Source organism: Pipistrellus kuhlii, unplaced genomic scaffold (assembly GCF_014108245.1).
Source record: "Pipistrellus kuhlii isolate mPipKuh1 unplaced genomic scaffold, mPipKuh1.p scaffold_m20_p_3, whole genome shotgun sequence".
Taxonomy (NCBI): domain Eukaryota; kingdom Metazoa; phylum Chordata; class Mammalia; order Chiroptera; family Vespertilionidae; genus Pipistrellus; species Pipistrellus kuhlii.
In genome coordinates this window covers 65,412,957-65,433,678 of record NW_023425529.1, presented here as the reverse complement: position 1 = coordinate 65,433,678, position 20,722 = coordinate 65,412,957, and the positions used below count along the sequence as shown (strand labels likewise).

Below are 20,722 nucleotides of genomic sequence, written 5' to 3'. Positions count from 1 at the left end.
CATCTTATCTTAATTTAAATTTATTTCTAAGTATTTTATTGTGTGTGTGTGTGTGTATTTATTTATTTATTTATTTATTTATTTATTTATTTATTTATTTTTGCTTAAAATGACAGAAATTTATTGGCTCATAGATCTGGAGGCTAGAAGTCCAAATCAAAGTGTTGGCAGGTCCATGCTCCCTCTGAAACCTGAGAGTCCTCCTTTGTCTCTGTCAAGCTCCTGGTTAAACTTCCTAGAATGTTGACTGGAATCTTTGATATTTCATGGTGTGCATCTGGATAACTCCTCTCTCAGTCTTTGTCTTCACATCGCATTCCCTCTTGGTGTCTCTGTGTCTAATGGCTTCCTTCTTTTTTAAAAAATTATCTTTTAACATTTTAAATGTTTAGTTTAAGCATAATTTTACATTGGTTTCAGGTGTATAATATAGAGTATTTTATTGTTTTGATGCTGTTATAAATCAAATTGATATCTATTTCTTTTATTCAGAAAAATTCATTGTTAGTATATAGAAATGCAACATATTTTTTCATGTTAGCTTTGTAGCCTGAAAATTTACTAAATTTATTGATTAGATTTAATAATTTTTCAGCCGAGTCTTTAGGATTCTTTCTCTATAAAATCATGTCATCTGCAAATAGAGAAAATTTTTCTTCTTTTCCAATTTTGATAACTCTTATTTCTTTATCTTGCCTAATTCCTCTAGCTATGACTTCCAGTTCTTTGTTGAATAGTAGTGATGAGAGTGTGCACCCTTGTCTTCTTTTTGATTTTAGGAAAAAAACAAAAAACAAAACTCAACCTTTCATTCTAAGTATGATGTTAGCTGTGAACTTGTCATATATGGCCTTTATTTTGTTGAGATATGTTTCTTAGATGCCTAACATACTAATATTGAGTTTTTTACATGCAGAGTTTTGTCAAATGCTTTTTCTATACCTTTTAAAATGACCATGTGATTCTTTTCTTTCATTTTGTTAATAAGTTGCATCACATGATGTATTTTTATATGCTGAACTATTCTTGGATCCCAGAGATATGCACCACTTGATCATGATGAATGATCCCATTAATGAGCTGCTGAATTAGGTTTAATGTCCTATTCTGGTTTTGGTATCAGGATAATTAATGTTGGACTCGTAAAATGAGTTTGGGAGTATTCCCTCCTCCTTTTTTTTTTTTTTTTTTAAAGAGTTTGATAAGGGTTGTTAATTCATCTTTAAATGTATGGTATAACTAAAGCAAAGCCATTTGGTTCTGGGCTTTTCTTCATTTGAAGATGTTTGATTACTGACCCAATCTTCTTATTAGTAGTCAATCTACTTGGACTTTATAATTCTTCCAGATTCATTCTTGGTAAGTTGTATATTTCTAAAACTGTTTCCATTTCTTCCAGTTTGTTAGCATGTAGTTGTCCATACCATTAGAAACTTTTTGTTCACTAAGCTGCATGTATGGTTTATTTCAAGAATCCACTAAGTTTTTGGATGCTTTGGGAATCATGTTTATTCTTGAAAATGTACAGGCCTGAGGTTTCTGAGAGTTTGGGTCAGTTTATATAATTTAACCAGATTATCTGAAAAATAGCATGGCCCCGTATCATGTGGATTCCCTCAGAGGCTGGTCATAACATATATAGTTTTCTAAGAGAGCCTTAGGTTGAATTGATTGAAAATGTAATAAATATTATTATAGGCAAAGCGTAGTTTAAGCATAAACTATTTTCTTTTTAGAATGTCTCATTTTACTCAGAATATATGAAAGTACTAACTAGGCCTTATAGCCTCTTATACTTATTAAAAGCTGAGAGTGTTCAAGCTGACTATTATGGTACATGAGCTTTCAGTTGATGCTAACAGGGAATACTGTTCAATTTCCTAAGTGTTTTAAGCAGAAATCCTATAGAAATATGATGTAAGAAATTGCTGCTTCCAGGATTTCTGCCTGGGATATTCTAATTATACCCAAATCCCCATTACGATTATACTTCAGTTAATTCCTACTTACTTATTAAGACTCAGACTCAAGTATTGCCTTTTTATAGAGCTCTGATTCCTCCAGGAATTGTTATTTTTACCCTTTGCATCTATACCACTTTGCATAGATCTCTTTCTACTCATACTTTCTCAGAGAAATCAGATAATAGGGAATCTGTCATTTCTTCTGTATATTCCCAATGTTTGTGATAACTTAATAATATTGAATAGCAGTTTTGTTCAAAGTCAGGAAGCAGGGTTTAGTCTACTACTACATACTACTTTTAGTAAAAGAGATGGATACATTTCCATGTACCATATGGAACTTTTATGCAATCTTAATGCTTAATTGCTTAAGACACCTCTGGATAAACAGCAGTAGTTCTCATAGGAAGTTGTGACTTACCTTACTTGACTTGTGGTCCACATTAAAAGTGGCAATTGCATCCTCTGTCTTTTTCCTCCCAGATTTGGTTATTACATATTCAGCAAGTTTGTTTGCTAAATAGGTCTTTCCAGTACCACTAGGTCCTGAGAGTATAATTCTGTGATGCTCCATCAACAAGTTAAAGTACCTTTGGGTAATTGGTTTAGGAATTAGTGTATCAAAAACAAAACTGTCCAAACTGTTTTCTTCTACCCCTGAAGGAAGAAACAAAGGGTACAGCTTGCTTTATTGTCCTTACACAAGCTAGAATTTAAAATATAGTGTCAACTGCCAACAACGCTTTACTATTCATAGCAAAGCAGTCCTTGCAAAAAACACTTTCCTTGATACTTGTATCCCGCGAACATATGCTGCCATTTTAAGACAAAAAAACATCAGTAGTCAGGCAGAGTGAACGTGCAAAAGAGAGCGAGCCCCTTCCTTTTGTTCAGGCTTCCTTCCACTGTCTACTTCATGCTTCCTGCTCAAGTTTCCAGGAAAAAATTGAAGCATCACTGTAAATTCTACTCTAAAGCCTCCTTCCCTTTGAAGGTGGTAGTTTTGTTAAGAATAGATGTAAAGACTAGAATACAAAATACGTATATATGTATGTTCTTCCCTTTTTCTTCCTATTTCTCCTTTGTATTTTCATTTAGCTCTCATTACACAACCCAGCTGTACAGCCACTTAAGCTTTTGGAAAACACAGATTGTGATATTTAGCAAGGAATTAATAATAAGAAGTAGAGAAACTGTATCTCCTTTACTCAATTACCTTAATCATAAAATCAAATATTGACACATTCCTATTAATTCATAGTTTATATAGATGCACCCTGAGTTTTTCACATGTATTAAAAAGAAATTATGGAGAAAAGCATAATTTAGATATTCTATTTGCCTATAACTAATCACATTATCCAAAGCAAAGAAAACAATTTCTCACCCTTGATTATTAAGTTCTATTCTCTATCCCCAAAGGGTATTTATTGGGTAAACATATTTTAAAATCAGAAATGTAGTGATGAATACATTACTTTGGAACATACATGTTTTGAATCCTCCCAATGTTAAAGATGGTAATGGAAGAAACCTAGCAACTTTAAATCCCTAAATCACATTCCTTTTTTTGTAAGTCCTGAAGAATTTTTAAAATCACAGTCCGAGTTTCACATTCTCAAATCCAAAGGATTTCATTTACATGGATTTTAGTGTTTTAAGTAGGGTTTCAGTGTTTAAAATGTAAATACAGTTCATTACATACCAAAACTATTAAAGTATTGATAGTTAACACAATGTTCAATATGAAAATATGAAGGAAAACTGAGGGAGAAAAAAAGTAATGTTGGTAAAAAAAATAAAATACAATGTGCTTGTCCTTTTCTTTTGATTTTTACCTTTCAGATTCACAGTGATGATGTTATTATCTCCAACAAGGTATCCACAAGGCAGCAACTCAGGCACTTCTAGGCTATGGGATCTAATTAAATCCCCTATGCAGTAGCTAGCAATGCAGTCAGAGCTCAGACCAAGGCTAGCAGATGTATCAATTCGAAATACATATTCCTAAATGGTACACACAAAAACAGGAAAGTCAAAACTGAGGTTCAGCTCATCTACAAAAACAAACAAACAAACAAACCAAAAAAAACCTCATGGGGATATGAAACTATCTGTCAAGAATTTTAGAAATGGGTAATATAAAACTAGATTAGATGAAAGTTTTCCTTGGTATTTGAAATGAAGGAGAGTAAAAGCAAATACGTCTATGCTATTAAAGCTAAGGGACATATCCAAAATGAAGCACATCTGAAAATTAATATCACGATATCTTGCACAACTTACCTTAAAGAGACGTCTAATTACACCATCTAAGACATCCCACTTGGTTTTTCCACTAACACCAATGGATCCTATTAAATACGCCTGAGACTTCTGGTCCTAAATAAGAACAAAATAAAACAAGATAAAAACCCAACTGTGTGTCTTGTCTTATTACTACATTTCCTACTAAATGTATTGATGTAGTGATGGTTAAGACTAATATATTTATTAAGCCTATGGGTTTTATAGTAACAGATACACACAGCGGATTATGTAAAATAAAATACCCTCCAACAAACTAAGTAACCAACTAAAGAAAAGAAGAAACAGCTACAGCAACAAAAACAAATAAGAGATTAGATGAAATGATATGGTCAAGAAAAACGGATTCATGACCTGTTCAGTAAAAGGGAAAGGACCAGGAGAGACTAGTCTTCCGTTTTAATGCAGAGGGTGCATTCCTGGAGAGAAGCAGCTTGGTAGGAAGGAAATGGTGATAGAGATGGAATAGAACTATGTCATATGAGTCCTAGAACTTCATCTTACTATTTTTGTGATTTTATCTTTGTTTGCTTTTTTTTTTTTAAGTTATTCACTTAGATTATTTTTAAAATGTAATCCAGCTTTAAAAATAATTTTTCCATGGTAGTGTTGCATTTATATACTTACAAAACAGGTCCCATTTTGAATTTATCAGAATATTCATCATTTTAAAGAACTTGCAGGGGATGTATAGGACTCATTTTAGCAAGCAAACAATCCCTTTACAATATAAACAATGGTCCCAAATTTATCATTTTTGTGGGATGGGATTTTGAGAAATTTCTACATGTATTGGAAAAGTAAGCAATTCAAGGTTCATAGTCTAATTGGATCCTCTTTCATGACAAATGATTACATGAAATAGTGATCATGAAACCAGTAGATAGAATTAAAGAGCATGTAGATTACAATCTTGGGTCTAGTCACCAACTGCATACTCCCTAACATATGGTCAAATAATAACTGAATGAGGTATTAGAAGACATGATTATACAACATACAACATCTACCACATAATTAATAAATATGACCACAGGTGAATCACTTAGTCAGCACAGAGCTCCAATTTCTTCATCAGTAACATTTAACTCTGCGAGGGTCAGTGATTATCACCATAATTTAGATGAAAGCTGATTAAGAAGCCAATACCTTTAACATAAAAAATGGAGAAATTGACGGCAAAACCACTGTGATTTTTTTTTTTTTTTTTTTTTTTTTTTTTTACTACTGTTATGGATTAACTGTTGGTGTTCTCCACACAGCCCCAAAATTCATGTTAAAGCCATAAACTTCAATGCGATAGTATCTGGAGATGGAAACTTTAGGAGGTAATTAGAGTTAAATTAGGCCATTGAAGTGGGCCTTTCATGATGGAATTAATGGTCTTATAAATAGGGGAAGAGTGATCTCTCTCCTCCAGTACATGCACTGAGGAAAGGCCAGGTGAGGATACGGGGAGAAGGTAGAAGTGTACAACTTGAGGAGCGAGCCCTCATCAGGAATCAAATTAACCGGCACCTTGATTTTGGACTGCAAAACTGTGAGAAAGTAAATTCTGCTGTTGAAATCACCCAATCTATGGTATTTTGTAACAGCAGTCCAAGAAGACTTAAGACAACTACTTTCAATTTTCAAAGACACTGTCTTTTAGAATTCTTGTGAAAAAGAAAACTTGTTTTCCAGTGTTATTGTAACCCACTCAAAATGGACATATATGGACAAAATGGACAATGCTATATAACAGAGAGTTACATGCTAATTAGACCAGACAGCAGAACGATCTTCCGAAATGACCTGCCTGAACCACCAGTGAGTGGGGTTTTGGGGGGGCAAGGCCAGTGAGCCTGCACCACCAGGCGAGCCATGGCTGTCCCGGTGCCCCCGCTTCCACAGAGCAGGAGAGGGGGCTCTGCCTCCTGGTCCTTGTGCTGTGCCTTCCTTAGAGGTGGCCACAGGGGAGCAGGCCTAAGCAATAGCTGGATATCCTCCGAGGGCTCCTGAGTTGCCAGAGGGATGTCTGACTGCTAGCTATGCCTGATACCCCAGGGAGTGGGCCTAAACTGGCAGATGGACATCCCCGATGGCTCCTGGGCTGCCAGAGAGCTGTCTGACTGACAGCGTAGGCCTAATCCCCTGGGGAACAGACCTAAGCTGACAGGAGGACCTCCTCTGAGGGGCCCCGGACTGCGAGAGGGCACAGGCCAAGCTGAGGGACTCCCCCCCAAGTGCATTAACTTTCATGCACCAGGCCTCTAGTGCTTTTTAAGCAGCTGCTTTTAACTTAGAGGTAGTTTAAAATTCACTGAGATTATTACAGTCTTTTACTGTAAGACCCACTTCAGGAAATCAGGCCCATATCTGCAGCTATAGCAGAAAGTTTATTCTTGGGATTTTTGATCAGTATAAAAATTCTCACCTTCTTTAAAAATTTAAATAGTTCCATAATTTAAAAATTCTGAAGCAGTTTTTGCTTTACTGTTATTAGATTCTTACAAATTTGTATTCTTGGTCACTCAAATACATTTTCAGTTTGAAATATTATTTTTAGTTTTAAGAACAGGCTAGAGTCAGAATGACATTGTCAATTTGAAGGCAACATTCAATTCCAGAAAAATTAAAACATTTGCCTTATCAGCTAAGGCCTTGCTTCAAAATGATACATATGAGTAGGATAGAACTTATCATACTGAGTTCAGTAGACTATGTCTTTCCAGTGTTTAGGATATTTATATAGATTACTAGAGGCCAGGTGCATGGATTTGTGCACTGGTGGGGTCCCTCAGCCTGGCCTGTGCCCTCTCACCAGCCAGGCATCAGGCCAAAACCAGCAGTCCGACATTCCCCAAGAGAGGAAGTAGTGCAGGAGTGGCAGGTGGCTGGGGAGGAGCCTGAGCCCAGGCTGGGCGCTGCAGCGCTCTCACTCATCCCGGCCCCATTGCTTCTGCTGCCACCACCTTTCAGTAAGCTCCCGAGAGGCACTCCCACTGTAGGAGCACAATGACCACCAGGCGACAGCTCCTGCATTAAGTGTCTGCCTCCTGGTGGTCAGTGAGCATAATAGTTACCCATTAAACTGTTGACCAGTCGAATGGTTGATCAGTCACTTAGAGTTTCTGCAAAGAGACTATCTATAGTCTCTTTGCAGAAAGGCCAGATTGACAGCTGTAGCAACATGTTACTGAACATCATAAATATCACCTGAATTCTACAAGTGAAACCTGATGGATTTTTTTGAAATTTCTTTTTATTCAATATATAAATGTTTATAGCAAAGAAGGCAACTTTTTTTTTTTTTTTTTTTTTTTTTTTTTTTTTTTTTTAAGTTCTAGAAATGAGGGTCACTGACAATCAGTGAGGATTCAGTGAGCGGACATGGCATACTGAGACACAGGTTTACCTATATGATGGTTTCATTTCTTTCCAGTCCCTAAGTTTTCTGCTCCTATAACATATTAAGGTAATGCCAAGACAAACACTGCTAATAATATGTTAATCAGAACCAATATTCAAATACAAAATACAGTTGATTCATGGTCATTCTCCGCCTTTAGAAATAAAGAATTTAAGATTAAAGAAATACCTTTGCATGACCGTAGCCCTTGCTTATGGAGACTATAATTTTCACACTGCGTCCATCTTTATGTCCGCTTGCATCACCGGCATCATCTAGCAAAATATCTATCAAATTAAAAACACACATAAAGTAAAATCACATTAGCTCAATTTGTCTGCTACCATTGTTTTCTCCCTCAGTTAGTTTTATAATTCAATGGGACTAGTTAGCTTTTCTGATTCCCAAATTAGCCTGATTGGCTTAAAAAATCTTAGCCCTTAAGAAGCTGAACTACTGTGGTTAGGTTAAAGTTTTCCATCTAAAGTTAAAGTTTCAATCTGACAAAGATATTTCAGCTTCTAAATATCTTCACCCAAGTGCTGGGCCATGGCTTTTAGATGAGGAAATGAGGGTTTTCCTTTTCCATTACACACTGGTCTGAGTACCTGCCTAATATTCAGTTACCATTATAACTGTGACAAACTGAAAAGCAATCTGATTTTTCAATCCAATCTAAAGTATCCAAGCTCAATATCCATACAATTTATGAATGCAAAGGTTCAGAGATTGACTGTCAGCTGAAATTATTTTCAAGCATTTGGCACGTATCCAGCTATATCACTGCTTACCTTACATCAATAATTATGATACTGTGATTGAATTTCAACTATGGCATTATACTTACTTTCAAAAACATATTAATTATCACTCCCATGCACTCTTTAAGCTTATAGTTTCAAAACCAGAATATTATTTTTAGTAATCAGCTAAGAGTTACAGAAGCATGATAAAATTAGCTAACCTTTAAAGCGCCAGTCCTTAAATATGATTAAAGATAATTTTCAAAATATATTATATGAGATTAATGTCCAATTTGGAGAATTATTAAGGAAAACTAGCCCAAATATATGTTTTCCTTTAACAATGTTGTTATTATAGAGCCATATTTAATATGAAGATAGTCTTCTGTGGACGAAGAAAACTCAGTTATGTGCTGAAGAGCACATGTGTCTGGTGACAGGAGGATTCAACTGCTCTGACTGCAATTTTATAGAGACAAGGGCTGCCATCGTACCATCATAGAATCAATAATTTAATCAAATAGCTTCTGAAAATGGAATGGTTCCATTATCTTAAAAAGGAGGAATATGCAACTTTGCAAAGGAAGGAGAAAAAAAAATCCCTTAAGACCATAATAAAAATGTAGCATTCAGAACTTGAAGAATATGAAGATTTCTGCTAGATTTTTTTAAATTTTTATGAGAGAGAGAGAGAGAGAGAGAGAGAGAGAGAGAGAGAGAGAGAGAGATTTGCTGTTCCACTTACTTATGCATTCATTGGTTGATTCTTGTATATGCCCTGATGGGGGATTGAACTGGAAACCTTGGCATTTCGGCAGAATGCTCTAGCCAACTGAGCTACCCAGACAGGGCTGAAAGTCTTTTAATCATCAAAGACTATCCCCTTATTGGAATTTAATTATTTTATCAGATTACCATTCTCATAGTCTCTTACTTTTTCACCTATCCCACTAAAAAAATAAAACCCTTACGTGTCATCTTAATTCTCTTGCTCCTTTCCTCAGAAGTTTATAGTGGCTCACTAATAGCTGTTCACACATAAATTTCTCCTAATTCATGACCAAATTAACTTTTTAGTACTTTGCTCAATTATTTATAAATGTTGACAAATATGCAAAAATATTGATTACACATAAAATATATCAGAAACTGTGCTGGGGACTGGAAATAAATACCAAGGTGAGAATGCATACTACAAAAGTATGCAAGATAATTTCATAATGAGCTAAGTGCAAGAAATGAAAGACACAGGGTACTGAAATAGAGTAAGTGAAGGGAGCCTTCTCTAGACAGAGAGGTAATCTTGGAAGGCTTCCTGGCAGAGGAGGTGTTTAAAACTAAGATCACGAGGCTGAGACGTGCTATGCAAATGAAGACCTAGAAAAAGAGGTCCCGTCAACATAAACAAATTCAAAGGTCTTGATAAATGAGCTAGATGAGTTCCAGGAATGGATAAATATTTGGGATGGCAGGAATGTAGAGACTAAGGAGAGGGGAATGCATGAAAGGATATAAGGGCCAGATCATGTATTACCTAATAGTCCATAATAAGGAGTTTTATCTGATTTCTGATCTATTTGTCTGCTGCAATTTGCCTTAGGGGATGTTATTCATTTTATATCATGCTTACTCTTAAAACATAGACTTAAAATATAAAATGCCTCAGTAGTAAGGTAAATATTTGTCAACAAGTAAGTGACTAATTATTCTTGGCTCTCACATATGTGGCTATTTAAAACACAGTGGCTAAAATCTCAGGCACTAGATTCATCCAAACTTGGGTTCAAATATTAGCTCTGCCACTTACTAGGTGCGTGATCTTCAACAAATTATTATAGTCACTTTCCTAAGTCTTTATTTCCTTATCTGTTCAATAGGGCTCAATCTATTTCATAGGGTTACTGAGAGCATAAGAGATAATGCTTTTAAAGCCCTTTATTCTCAGTACCTAATTTTTTAAAAAATGATTTCAGAAAGAGGAAGAGAGAGGAAGAGCTAGATAGAAAAAACAATGAGAGGGAATCATTAGTTGACTGCCTCCTATTGAGGATTGAGTCCCAACCCTGGCTTGTGCCCTGACCAGGAATCAAACTGTGACATCCTGATTCATTAGTCAATTCTCAACCACTGAGCCATAGTGACCGGGCATATAAATTTAGCTGTTCTATTATTACTTTTCTCCATGTGTTTTTTTCTAACTATTTCTATTGATGCTAAGAGGAGCATATCATGATTCCTATTCCCAGTATATGTTAGGCTGACCACTTAAAGAAAGAACTCTGAGGAAAAACAAAGCTCATCAAGGTTAAGTGTCCTATATAGTTTATTTTTATGGAAAATTATAGCCCTATGTAAACATTTTGAGGGAAGAATAAAAAGATCTGTCATTCTGATTATAATAAAGTGAAATTTTGAAAAAAATTTAAAAAAGGCTTTTGAAACTTCTGTCTTTACTGGATTTATGGAACCTGTGGTTATGTTTCAAGAACTGGGCATTTGTCAATGATCCTCTCTATACCTACTTCCTTCTTAAAAAAAAAAAAATCATGAACCTTAGAAAGCTTTCTGCTAAAATGTCCCAGCCTAGACACACTTCTGATGTCCAATATTGAACTCACTAAGCAAGAGAGAAGGCAACATCAATGAAATTTTAAATTTGATTTCTTTAATTTTATATTTACTCTTTATGAGTTCTAAGCATTCCTGGACATGAATATTAGTTTCATTTTCATAAATTACCTTTAATACTAACCTTGCCTTCTTCAAACCTGATCATATTTCCCTAGGAAATAAAACAACAACTATGTAGTAGGTGGTGAACTCCTGCCATTAAGCCACCCTGTAAGGAACAGCCCTGCCTTTCCTTGGGAGTCCAGCCCTGGACACACACAGGCACAGATCGCCATCAGGTGTGGGTCCTGCTTCACTTTCCAGTCAGGTTCATCACCAACAAGCCAACACATAGGATACTCTCAGAATTCTCTGATTTCATATATCTGAAGTCCTTGTTCTTTCTTTTTAAGCATCTTTCAAAGAGTGTGGATGAACCTTAGAGACAATTCATATGCTCAAGTTATTACCATATTTTTATGGTTTTATTTTACCTGTTAATTTGCCAACTCATTTATTATGACTTCTCTCTGTTTTGTCTGGGCTACTAGGATTTGTTTTACATGATGTTTATTTTCAGAATTGTTTTCCTTTCCCCAGTCCCAACCAAAGGTTATTATAAACATTGTTTTCCTGAATTTCAGGGAGTTCCTGCATGCTTTTTATGAGAAGAAAGCAAATATGCATTCAGGGCAGATCTACCAGTAGAATTTTTTTTTTTTAATTCTGGTGTTTTAAAAGGAAGAGATGCAGTTGATTAAAAATGTCATCAATATGAGCATGCGGTATCTCTGGTTCTCTTCTTCATCTTTGTCATCATCTTCTATATTTCAGTGTAATTTGGGGCAACTCCTGAAGTCTCTCAGTTCTATAAATCCAGTTACCCATGAACATGTATATTATTGACTGTCAAGCGTCACCTGGTGGCTGTACTTTGCAATTACCACAGAAACACATGTAAATCTTTCCTGAACTAAACCTCATGTGCGTAAAATAATTCAATGCAACAGGAGCAGTTATATTTTATAACTGACTAGATCATCAGCTATCAAGGCAAATTTGTGTCATCATTCTATTTGCAACTGAATGAAACCATACCCTTGTTCCATCATTAGTACCTCTGAATACAGTAACAGAACATTTAATAGAGCTGAAGATTAAGTGATGAGCATCACTACGTTCTCTCAGCAACGTCATGCAAAGTCTTCTAGTCAAATGTAGGAACAGGTCCTGAAGCCCTTATAAATGGGCTCAGTACATCCCAAGCACTATAAAATAGCCTGGGGTGATTAGTGTTATATTCGTGAGCACTAATGATCATCAAGTTCCTTTATTCTATTACAGAAGAGAAAATGCTTCTCAAAAAGTGATATATAAACCATATCTCTAAGTCATTCACTCTTTCCCAGGGAATTTACTTTTAAAACAGTAATGAAGTAGAATAGGTTTACAAGAGAAAAATAGGACTACTGCTGAGAATTAGAATGTTTACATTTTAAGAGGGTAGGAGTGAGAGTAGTGATGGGTAAGGTTCTCCAAATTCCAGTATCCGCCACCTCCCCCCCACACACACACCGTCACCACCCTGCATCAGTTGAGTCATAGGAGCACTTTGATTCAGGCAGGTGTGTGCACAGTCACCTGAGGTAACAGACTCCGTGATGTTCAGATTGTTTAGAGAAAGTCCCAGCGACTGCCGTGAGGATGAGGAGGACGTGCTACTTGAGGATTCTGAGGAAGGCCGAGCAGGCTTAGCTGTGTTACCAGTTTCTGCTTTCAGTCGGTCATTTTCAGCCTTCAGAATTTCAATTTCATTCTTTTGTGAGGATGGGAAACAAGAAAAAAATTCAACAGGTTTGATTGAGAAAATGGTATCATCTGTTTTATCAGAGTTAATTAGATTGTTTACTAAATAAAGCATGTGGTCATATCTTATATAATGAAAGGCTAATATGCAAATCGATGAAACAGCTGTATGACCGGTTGCTATGACATGCACTGACCATCAGGGGGCAGACACTCAATGCAGCAGCTGTCCCCTGGTGGTCAGTGTGCTCCCACAGAGGGAGCACCGTTCAGCCAGAAGTTGGGCTCAGGGCTGACAAGCACAGCAACAATGGTGGGAACCTCTCTGGCCTCCGCAGCAGAGCTAAAAATCCCTCAGGGGATGTCCCACTACTGGGAGGGATCCTAAGCCATCAGTCAGACATCCCCCGAGGGCTCCTGGACTGTAAAAGGGTGTGAGATCCCAATGGCATGGATTTCACACATTGGGCCTCTAGTGTTAAATAAACAAATATAAATTATGAAAATAGACTTTCTCCCAAAAAAAGGAAAAGTAATATTTTCCTGTCTCTCACATTCATATATTCACAAATATAGACACACTAAACATTAGAATTTCAATAATTATTTTTTAATATATCAGATGTTTTTAGGATATGGCCTCATATGAGTTGAGAATACTATAACTGCAGACTTCACAATATTTCCCTTCTTTTATTTTTATCGTTTTTTATATTTTTCATTTTAAAAGTACTGTTAAAAATCTCATAGCAGATGACGTTTGTAACATTCTGAATTCACAGAGAGTTGAAAATCACAGGAAAATAATGCAAATAAGGTGATTTCAAATTACTTCAGAATCCTAGCTAACATCTGAAAAAGTTTTTGTTCCTTCAAAATGGGGCATGAGGCTCTCTAAAACAACAAAAGCCTTTTGATGAATATACATAGCGGCAGATGAATCTGCTCAGCAATGAGCTTTTCTCCCTCCGTCATCTGCAGTAGCAAGTGATTACTGGTTCACAATAATAAAATGAAAACTTAGTCTGAGCATAAACTGAGTCTGAATTTAGCCCTCAGATGCTTCAAAAAAAACCAAACAAATACAAGCACACACACACACACACACACAAAAAAAGCTTTACTTTTACAGATGGCATTAGACATCCCTTTTACTTTCAGATTTAGAAAGCTTGAGTTATATTTCTGTGGTTTTCTCATTACTTTTGTTTTTCAGTAGAAAATAGGTAAAGTTGTTTGAAAGTCAGATTTCAAAAGAGCAGGGAAAAATCCAACATAAAGGCAAATCATGGAAAAGTGAAGAAGCAAAGATTATAGCTAAAATCTTAGCTGCCACATGCATCCAGTCACCTGAAAGTGCATTGAATGGTCTGTGTGTGCAACTGACCAGTTTGTTTTCCCACTTCCATATACGAGATTTCTTCATTTGGTATTAAGAAATAAGTTACAAAGATTAAATAAACAGTACATTTCCATGAAAGGGTGTGTGGTGAGATTTGTTTTTGCAAATAACTGAGAGAAGGAAGTAAGCAGTATCATCCATCCCTCCGTGTGTTCCTTGGGTCAGCACTGACCTGCATCCTGTTCATGGCCTCACGAATCTGATCGAGGTGATGAGCAGAGCTAAGGGCCTCCAACCGAATGTCTGTTAATTTTAATTCCTTTTCTCTGAGCTCACTCTTCAGCTGCAGAATTATCTCTGCCTCAGCCTCAGTGCATTCACAGATGCTGAAAAAGGAAACAAACACAAATTGGTAGTTGGGGGAAGCCAGAGGATTAGGAAAAGCAATGCTTCTCTTGAAGACTGAACTGTAATATTAACCAGCAGGGACAGACATTACTTGCTGCTGGCAAAACCTAGAGAAAAGGAGAAAGAGTTTTACACACAGTAATACAGGTTCACAATTGGAAATAGGAACTATCTTTTTTTTTTTTTTTTAACCTTCTCTTCCTATTTTCTGAAGTATGAAAACAGTCTATTATTACTGTATATAAAATGACCCTCAAAAGCCTCTTGTTGCTGAAATTTATGGGCCACAGAGTCCAACTGATATTACATTTCATTCTACCCTTTTCCAAGGAACTGAACTCTCTATTTACAACATATGAAATATTCTTTTTTAAAGAGATGTTATGTTGTTAAAATGTTGATTTTTTGTTTTATGAAATTATGTAAAGATAACCTTATTTGTCATAATACCATCTTCAAGTTACCATGAAAATTCAATATACATATTGTAGGAAATAAATCAGAGAGATTAGTTTTGAACATGGAAATAATGGATGAGTGTTATATAATGCTCCTGCTAGGCTCAGCTGACTCAGGGGATCACAACTAATAAAGCTAAATCATAGATTTCAGTCCATAAAAGCAGGCTAGTTGAGGGCTGCTGAAAGGTCATATACATTACATCCTCATTATTGTTTGTTATTGTTTTGTGGACACCTTTGTAGAAAATATGTCAAAAGAATTTGTTTGTGCAACTGACACCATTGTCATTTAAAATGTGAGAACTAGGTCGCTGATCATAAAACCTTAGTGTGTTCTTCCTTCCTCTGTGAGTTATGAAATATTTTAGGATGCATAAGTGTCTTACATGGTCCTTAGTGGCCCTGTTCTTTAGGACAATTCCTGGCTAGTCATTGTCATGGGCATACAAGGAAATCTGGTTTAAATGATATATAAAACAAAGAGGCGCATCAGAGCACGTTTCCACAGGCTGCATTCTATCTTGTAAATTCAAGGGGTGGGCTACGATAAAAACACTATGCTGGATTATCTCACACAATTAAAGAAAAACAGATTGCGGTTTGGCTTTAGGAAACAAAATTTTGCTTCAAAACCAGAAAGACAGAGGAGGTTTCGATTGTTGAAACGCATGCGAGTGGTTTTAGAAAAAGCAAAAGCAAACATCCTCTAGGTTAGAACCTGGCTCTTTTCATGCATCACACTCCATTTTACCGGGATCTATGCTTGTAGATGACAGGGCCATTTCGACGTTTCTTTGGTGGCCAGACAAGGGGTGACCTGCATTTAACGCACAGTTAGACAGATCCATGGACAGGTGCGAGTGAAAAGAAGTGAGCATAATAACTTAGGATAGTGGAGAATGGGATCAAGAAACTCTCAAATTCTAATAGATGAAAAGATGGAAACAAACGCTGTCTGACATTCCAAGTAAGCTCTGAAACAGGGCTGGTAAGGAGATGCGGTAGCAGCATAACCTGATGACCTTTAGAACACAAGTATGGGCAAGGTTTGAAGTTGTTGGCAAAAACCGCTCAGCATTCTGCAGAGGGCATGACTTACGCCGAGGCTGACTGAGAGGGCTTCATGGATGAAGACCCACTTTCCCCAGTGTTATGGGGCAGCTTGGGGGATGCCGGAAGAGATGAGTCTGTGAGCTCTTCAATGTCCGAATGTGACGAAGGAGGCTTGGTGGACTTTTTCTTCCCAAAGGCTTGTTTGAATGAGCTTCTCAGCTGAAAAAAGGACAGAAATTACCTTTCTTGTCTCTTTGCACTTGGGGAATTTTGCTTTGGGGCGTTAGTTTGCAAGTGCCATCCTAGCCACTGCCTGGGGTCAGTATGTAAAAGCAGAGTATTAACAGTTGCAGCACAGTATCTCTAAAAAAAAAAAAAAGATACCGTGTTTTGTGTTTTTGTTCTATTCTTGTATTAATCCAGCGTAGCGCAAACATGGAAGGCTTTTAAATAGTGCAGGGTCAAGGGCATGGCTGTCAGAGCACTCATTTAAAACTAAGTACCTTGAAGGGATTTCATTCCTAATGCTTCTCTCTTCAAGGCAATTTGTTTTAAATGGCCACTTTAGCGCTACAATCAAGTCATGTCCTGCTGACAGTATAAACTTAAAAAGCAAAATTAAGTCAAATTCACCTAACACTTCATTAACTGTGGTTTTCTATTCAAATTTTCAATTCCCATACTATTTAAAACCAGAATCGGTATCCCCTACAGCTCTATTCAGAAAATGGTTTTACTTCTTCTTTTTAAAATTTGAGATTAAAGTGAAAAGACACAAAGAAAAGACATACAAGGTAATCTGCTTTTAAAGGGTATAAAAGCCTACTGCCAAAATAAATAGCATTCATGCCAAGGTAGGGTGTTTTATAGAGATGCATGCCAAATTGCCCACAGTTTATATTCACCTCACTTCCTCTAGAGTTCACCTTGCAGAAACATGAAAGAGTGTGTAATTACAAATCAAGGGAATGAAGGCTGATCAGTATTTTAAAATATTACCTGCATAAACATTTTTTAAAACAAAAAAGAAATATTTCTCTCATTATTCATAGAAGGTACTCCAGGAAAATCTTCTGAGAGTTATATATAGATTCCATCAAGAGTTGTACTTATTTAAAATCTGCTTTGTTTCATGTCATTAAGCGAAATCCTTTACTTCATTGTTTTTAAACATTTTTGCAATGATAGCATCTTCCCCTCAGTTATTTTAAGAAACTGCTTAATATTATCATAAATAATATCTCTTGTAAACTAGTTCTGTTAAAGTGCATTTCCACATTCCTGCTATATTCTCCTGCTAAAAAAAATAAAGCAGACATTAATGTAGTTGATTTCTTTTATCCAGGGAAACTTTACCCAAATGAAAAATCCTACAAATGTGAGGAGTGGGAAGACTTTCATGGTCTCTTCTTTCCCTTTTATCAACTCCTTTTATTCTCTTTCTCCATCACCATCATCATCACTATCACCTTCATATGATCATCATCAATGTCATTACCATCACCATCATCATCACCACCATAATCCTCATCACTGCCATCACTACCACCATCACCATCATCATCATTATCATCACCACTGTAATCATCATCTTCTTTTTCTTCTCCGTCAATAAATCCCTACAGTAAGTCATCTATTTACAAATGTTATATTTCTTTACAAAGTCAGTACTATTTATCCTATTTTTACAGATGAGAATATTTAGGCCCCACAAAAGGTAAAGTAATCAGCCTGAGATGAAAAAAAAAGAAAAAGTGGCAGAGTAGGAATTCATACCCAAGTTTAGTCCCAAATCTAAAACATGCTCTTCAGCACCATGCCACCCTAACCTTGGTGATGAGTGCAGCATTTGAATGAGACTCTTTATAAACTACTGCACATCGCAAAAGCTCAGAAGGATAAAAAGCCTGATTCACTGTGCAACAATGAGCCTCAGAGTTTCTTGAGTGAGGAGAGCTTACCCAGTTTTTCTTTTTCTTTTTCTTGGAGTCAGCATCATTACCACTGCCAATGCTGGAATGACTGGTGGCACTGTTGATACTAGAAACGCTTTCAGAGGAATGCTGTCTTCTGATGCGGAGATCTAGCAACAGATAGAGAGGATCACGTTTGCTTAGTTAATAATTATGAACAAATTAGAATTTAGGTTTCCTGAGGGGCATTCTGCTAATAAAAGTCAACATAGCTTTGTAAGATCATTTCAATGCAGTTTGGTTTTATAAGTTTAATAGAGTGCAGCCATACTTGCTTTAATTAACTGGCTTATCTGCATTAAGATTCAATAGGCATCTCATATAAGTCTCCAGCACTGGTGGTTTAATGAGTGCTGAGTTTTGTCCAAAAATGAAATGCTATGCTAGTGATTCTACTCAATACCTGGATCAAACTGCACTTCCAAAACAATTTATTTCAAATGATTAGTTTCATGGAGTCAGTGGAAACTCATAATAGCATGGGAATTAATTTTGTCTTTTAAGAATAAAGTTACTGAAGTCAAATATATTAACTGTCCATTTCATAGAATCACACCATGTTAGAGCCAAAACAAATCTTGGCAGTCATCTAAGCACTTCATCTCATGGTGCAGAACTGAAGTGCAAGGAAGTTAAGTGACTGGACAAAGTGGAAGGGACAAGGAGAGGAAGAGCCTTAAGAGAGAGAGAATGTGTAGACTGCATTTGTGAATTATGCAGAAAGCATAGCCTCTGCTGATGACTTGGAACAATAGTAACAGTAAGAATAACAACAGGTAATTATAAAGCCAGCTTTTATTCTGCACTTACTCTGCCCTGGGAACATCTAATTTTAATCTTTACGTAAACCGCTGATTTGAATTGAATCAGTTAATCTAGTTTTCTTAGTCACTCAGCTGAAAACCAGAGAAGCCAACCAGAGACCTGGACTGATTCTAATGTCTGGTGTACTAACTGCCATGTACTTCTAAAAAGCATGTGGTACTTTTCGAGTTACATATTTTAAGGAGAGAAGCATTTTATATTTAATCTCTTTTTGAAGATATTGACCTACTCCATACAATCAACTTATAAAATTTATTTATAGTTATTAAAATTAAAAATGTATCTGCTTACAGTGACTTGATATTAATTGTTAGTGGAGACATAAAGAATTAAAAATTATTTTTAAGGTCAAATCTGCTTTTAGGCTATTTCTATTTATTTAATTGGAATCAATAAATATTAATCAATTAAAAAATCTCAATGGAACTTTTAAGATATTACAAATTATTATATGACTTACAAAAATTTTCCATAGAAATAATAGTATAAAATGAAAGCTTTCCAGTTGACTGATTTATCAGTAAAATGATCCATGCCAATGAAACTGTAACTGGTTACTTTAAAAACATATAATAAATAAGTATACATGTGAGTATATATGTAAATGCATTTCCATCTTTACACTTATATACATCTATATCAATAAGCACTATAATTTTTCTATTAATATAATAACATACTGACAAATTTTATACAGGGAAAAACTAGAGCAACTTTTCAGAATTCTTTGAGTTTGGTCTTTTAATTTCTAAAAATAATGATAACATTTACTGACTTTGCATGCCAAAAATATTATCAAAGCAAAAAGCTAAATCAAGGTATATAGATGTGTGCCATTTTGATTAAAATATAAGAACATGATACCTCTGAACTAATATGAAGGTTAGATGAGTAATCAATAGAAAAATGTGTGTAGGTATTTGTGTTATAAATTTCTTCTGTAATTGTCTATAAGCTGTTCTGAACAAGATGTAGTTTTGCCATAATAAATGACAAAAAGAGAAGATGTATTAAGCATGGGAATATCCAGAGTTTTTTTTATTATATCCAGATAATAAATTGTATTTGACTTTTATTAATTCCCAATTTTAAAAAGATAGGTAAATTCTTATAATCATAGGTCAAAAGTTGTCCTTAGAGGTATTAGTTATGTTCGACTGTGGCTGTATTTCCAATAAAGATTAACAAAGTCATACTTTCAATAATATCACAGAATGAAGGTAATGCATTTTACTTTTCTCTAACAATTCCTTTCCTGGGCTTATAAGTATTTGATTCAGTACATAGAACATCATAGACTAGGTAAAGAATGGTTGACCAAACAAATTCAATAATCTGAATGAATAGAGAATCTTATTTTCAAAGTATTTATTTTAGGTAATTCCAGTATTCATTTTCCAGTATTCATTCCAGTATTCATTTTCCACTTTCATTCCAGTATTCATTTTCCACTTTCCACCCTTTGCACCACCACTGTCCCAGTTCAAATCACAGCCATCACTTACCTGCTTGACAGCAAGAATACCTGTCCAACTTAGGCACCTTCAAGCCATCCTTTTTTTTTCTTTTTTGATTAAGTTATTACATATGTGTTTTTATCCCCCATTTGTGCCCCCACCCCCCAGCACTCATGCCCTCATACCCCTGGAGTCTGTTTCCATTGGTTAGGCTTATATGCATGCATAGAAGTCCTTTGGTTGATCTCTCCCCCTTACCCTCACCCTCCCCTAATTTCCCTCTGAGGTTTGATGGTCTGATAGATGTTTCTCTGTCTCTGGATCTGTTTTTGTTCATCAGTTTATATTGTTCATTATATTCCAGAAATGAGTGAGATCATAT

General features: G+C 35.8%; 1 protein-coding gene across 6 annotated transcripts in view; it reads right to left on the bottom strand.

The window, feature by feature from the left end:
• The window catches only part of NAV3 (neuron navigator 3), a 558,961-nt gene that overhangs the window by 22,364 nt on the left and 515,875 nt on the right, over positions 1-20,722 (bottom strand). For 5 of the 6 annotated variants that reach the window (XM_045588279.1, XM_045588277.1, XM_036456217.2 and 2 more), the window contains 9 exons: positions 18,047-18,168; positions 16,991-17,011; positions 16,132-16,304; positions 14,396-14,549; positions 12,657-12,831; positions 7,852-7,949; positions 4,251-4,346; positions 3,803-3,971; positions 2,386-2,621 (listed from right to left, as the gene is read on the bottom strand). In XM_045588279.1, coding sequence (XP_045444235.1) covers positions 2,386-2,621; positions 3,803-3,971; positions 4,251-4,346; positions 7,852-7,949; positions 12,657-12,831; positions 14,396-14,549; positions 16,132-16,304; positions 16,991-17,011; positions 18,047-18,168 — 1,244 coding nt within the window. The remainder of the gene's footprint in view (positions 1-2,385; positions 2,622-3,802; positions 3,972-4,250; positions 4,347-7,851; positions 7,950-12,656; positions 12,832-14,395; positions 14,550-16,131; positions 16,305-16,990; positions 17,012-18,046; positions 18,169-20,722) is intronic. The other variant, XM_036456218.2, reaches the window with a different exon arrangement.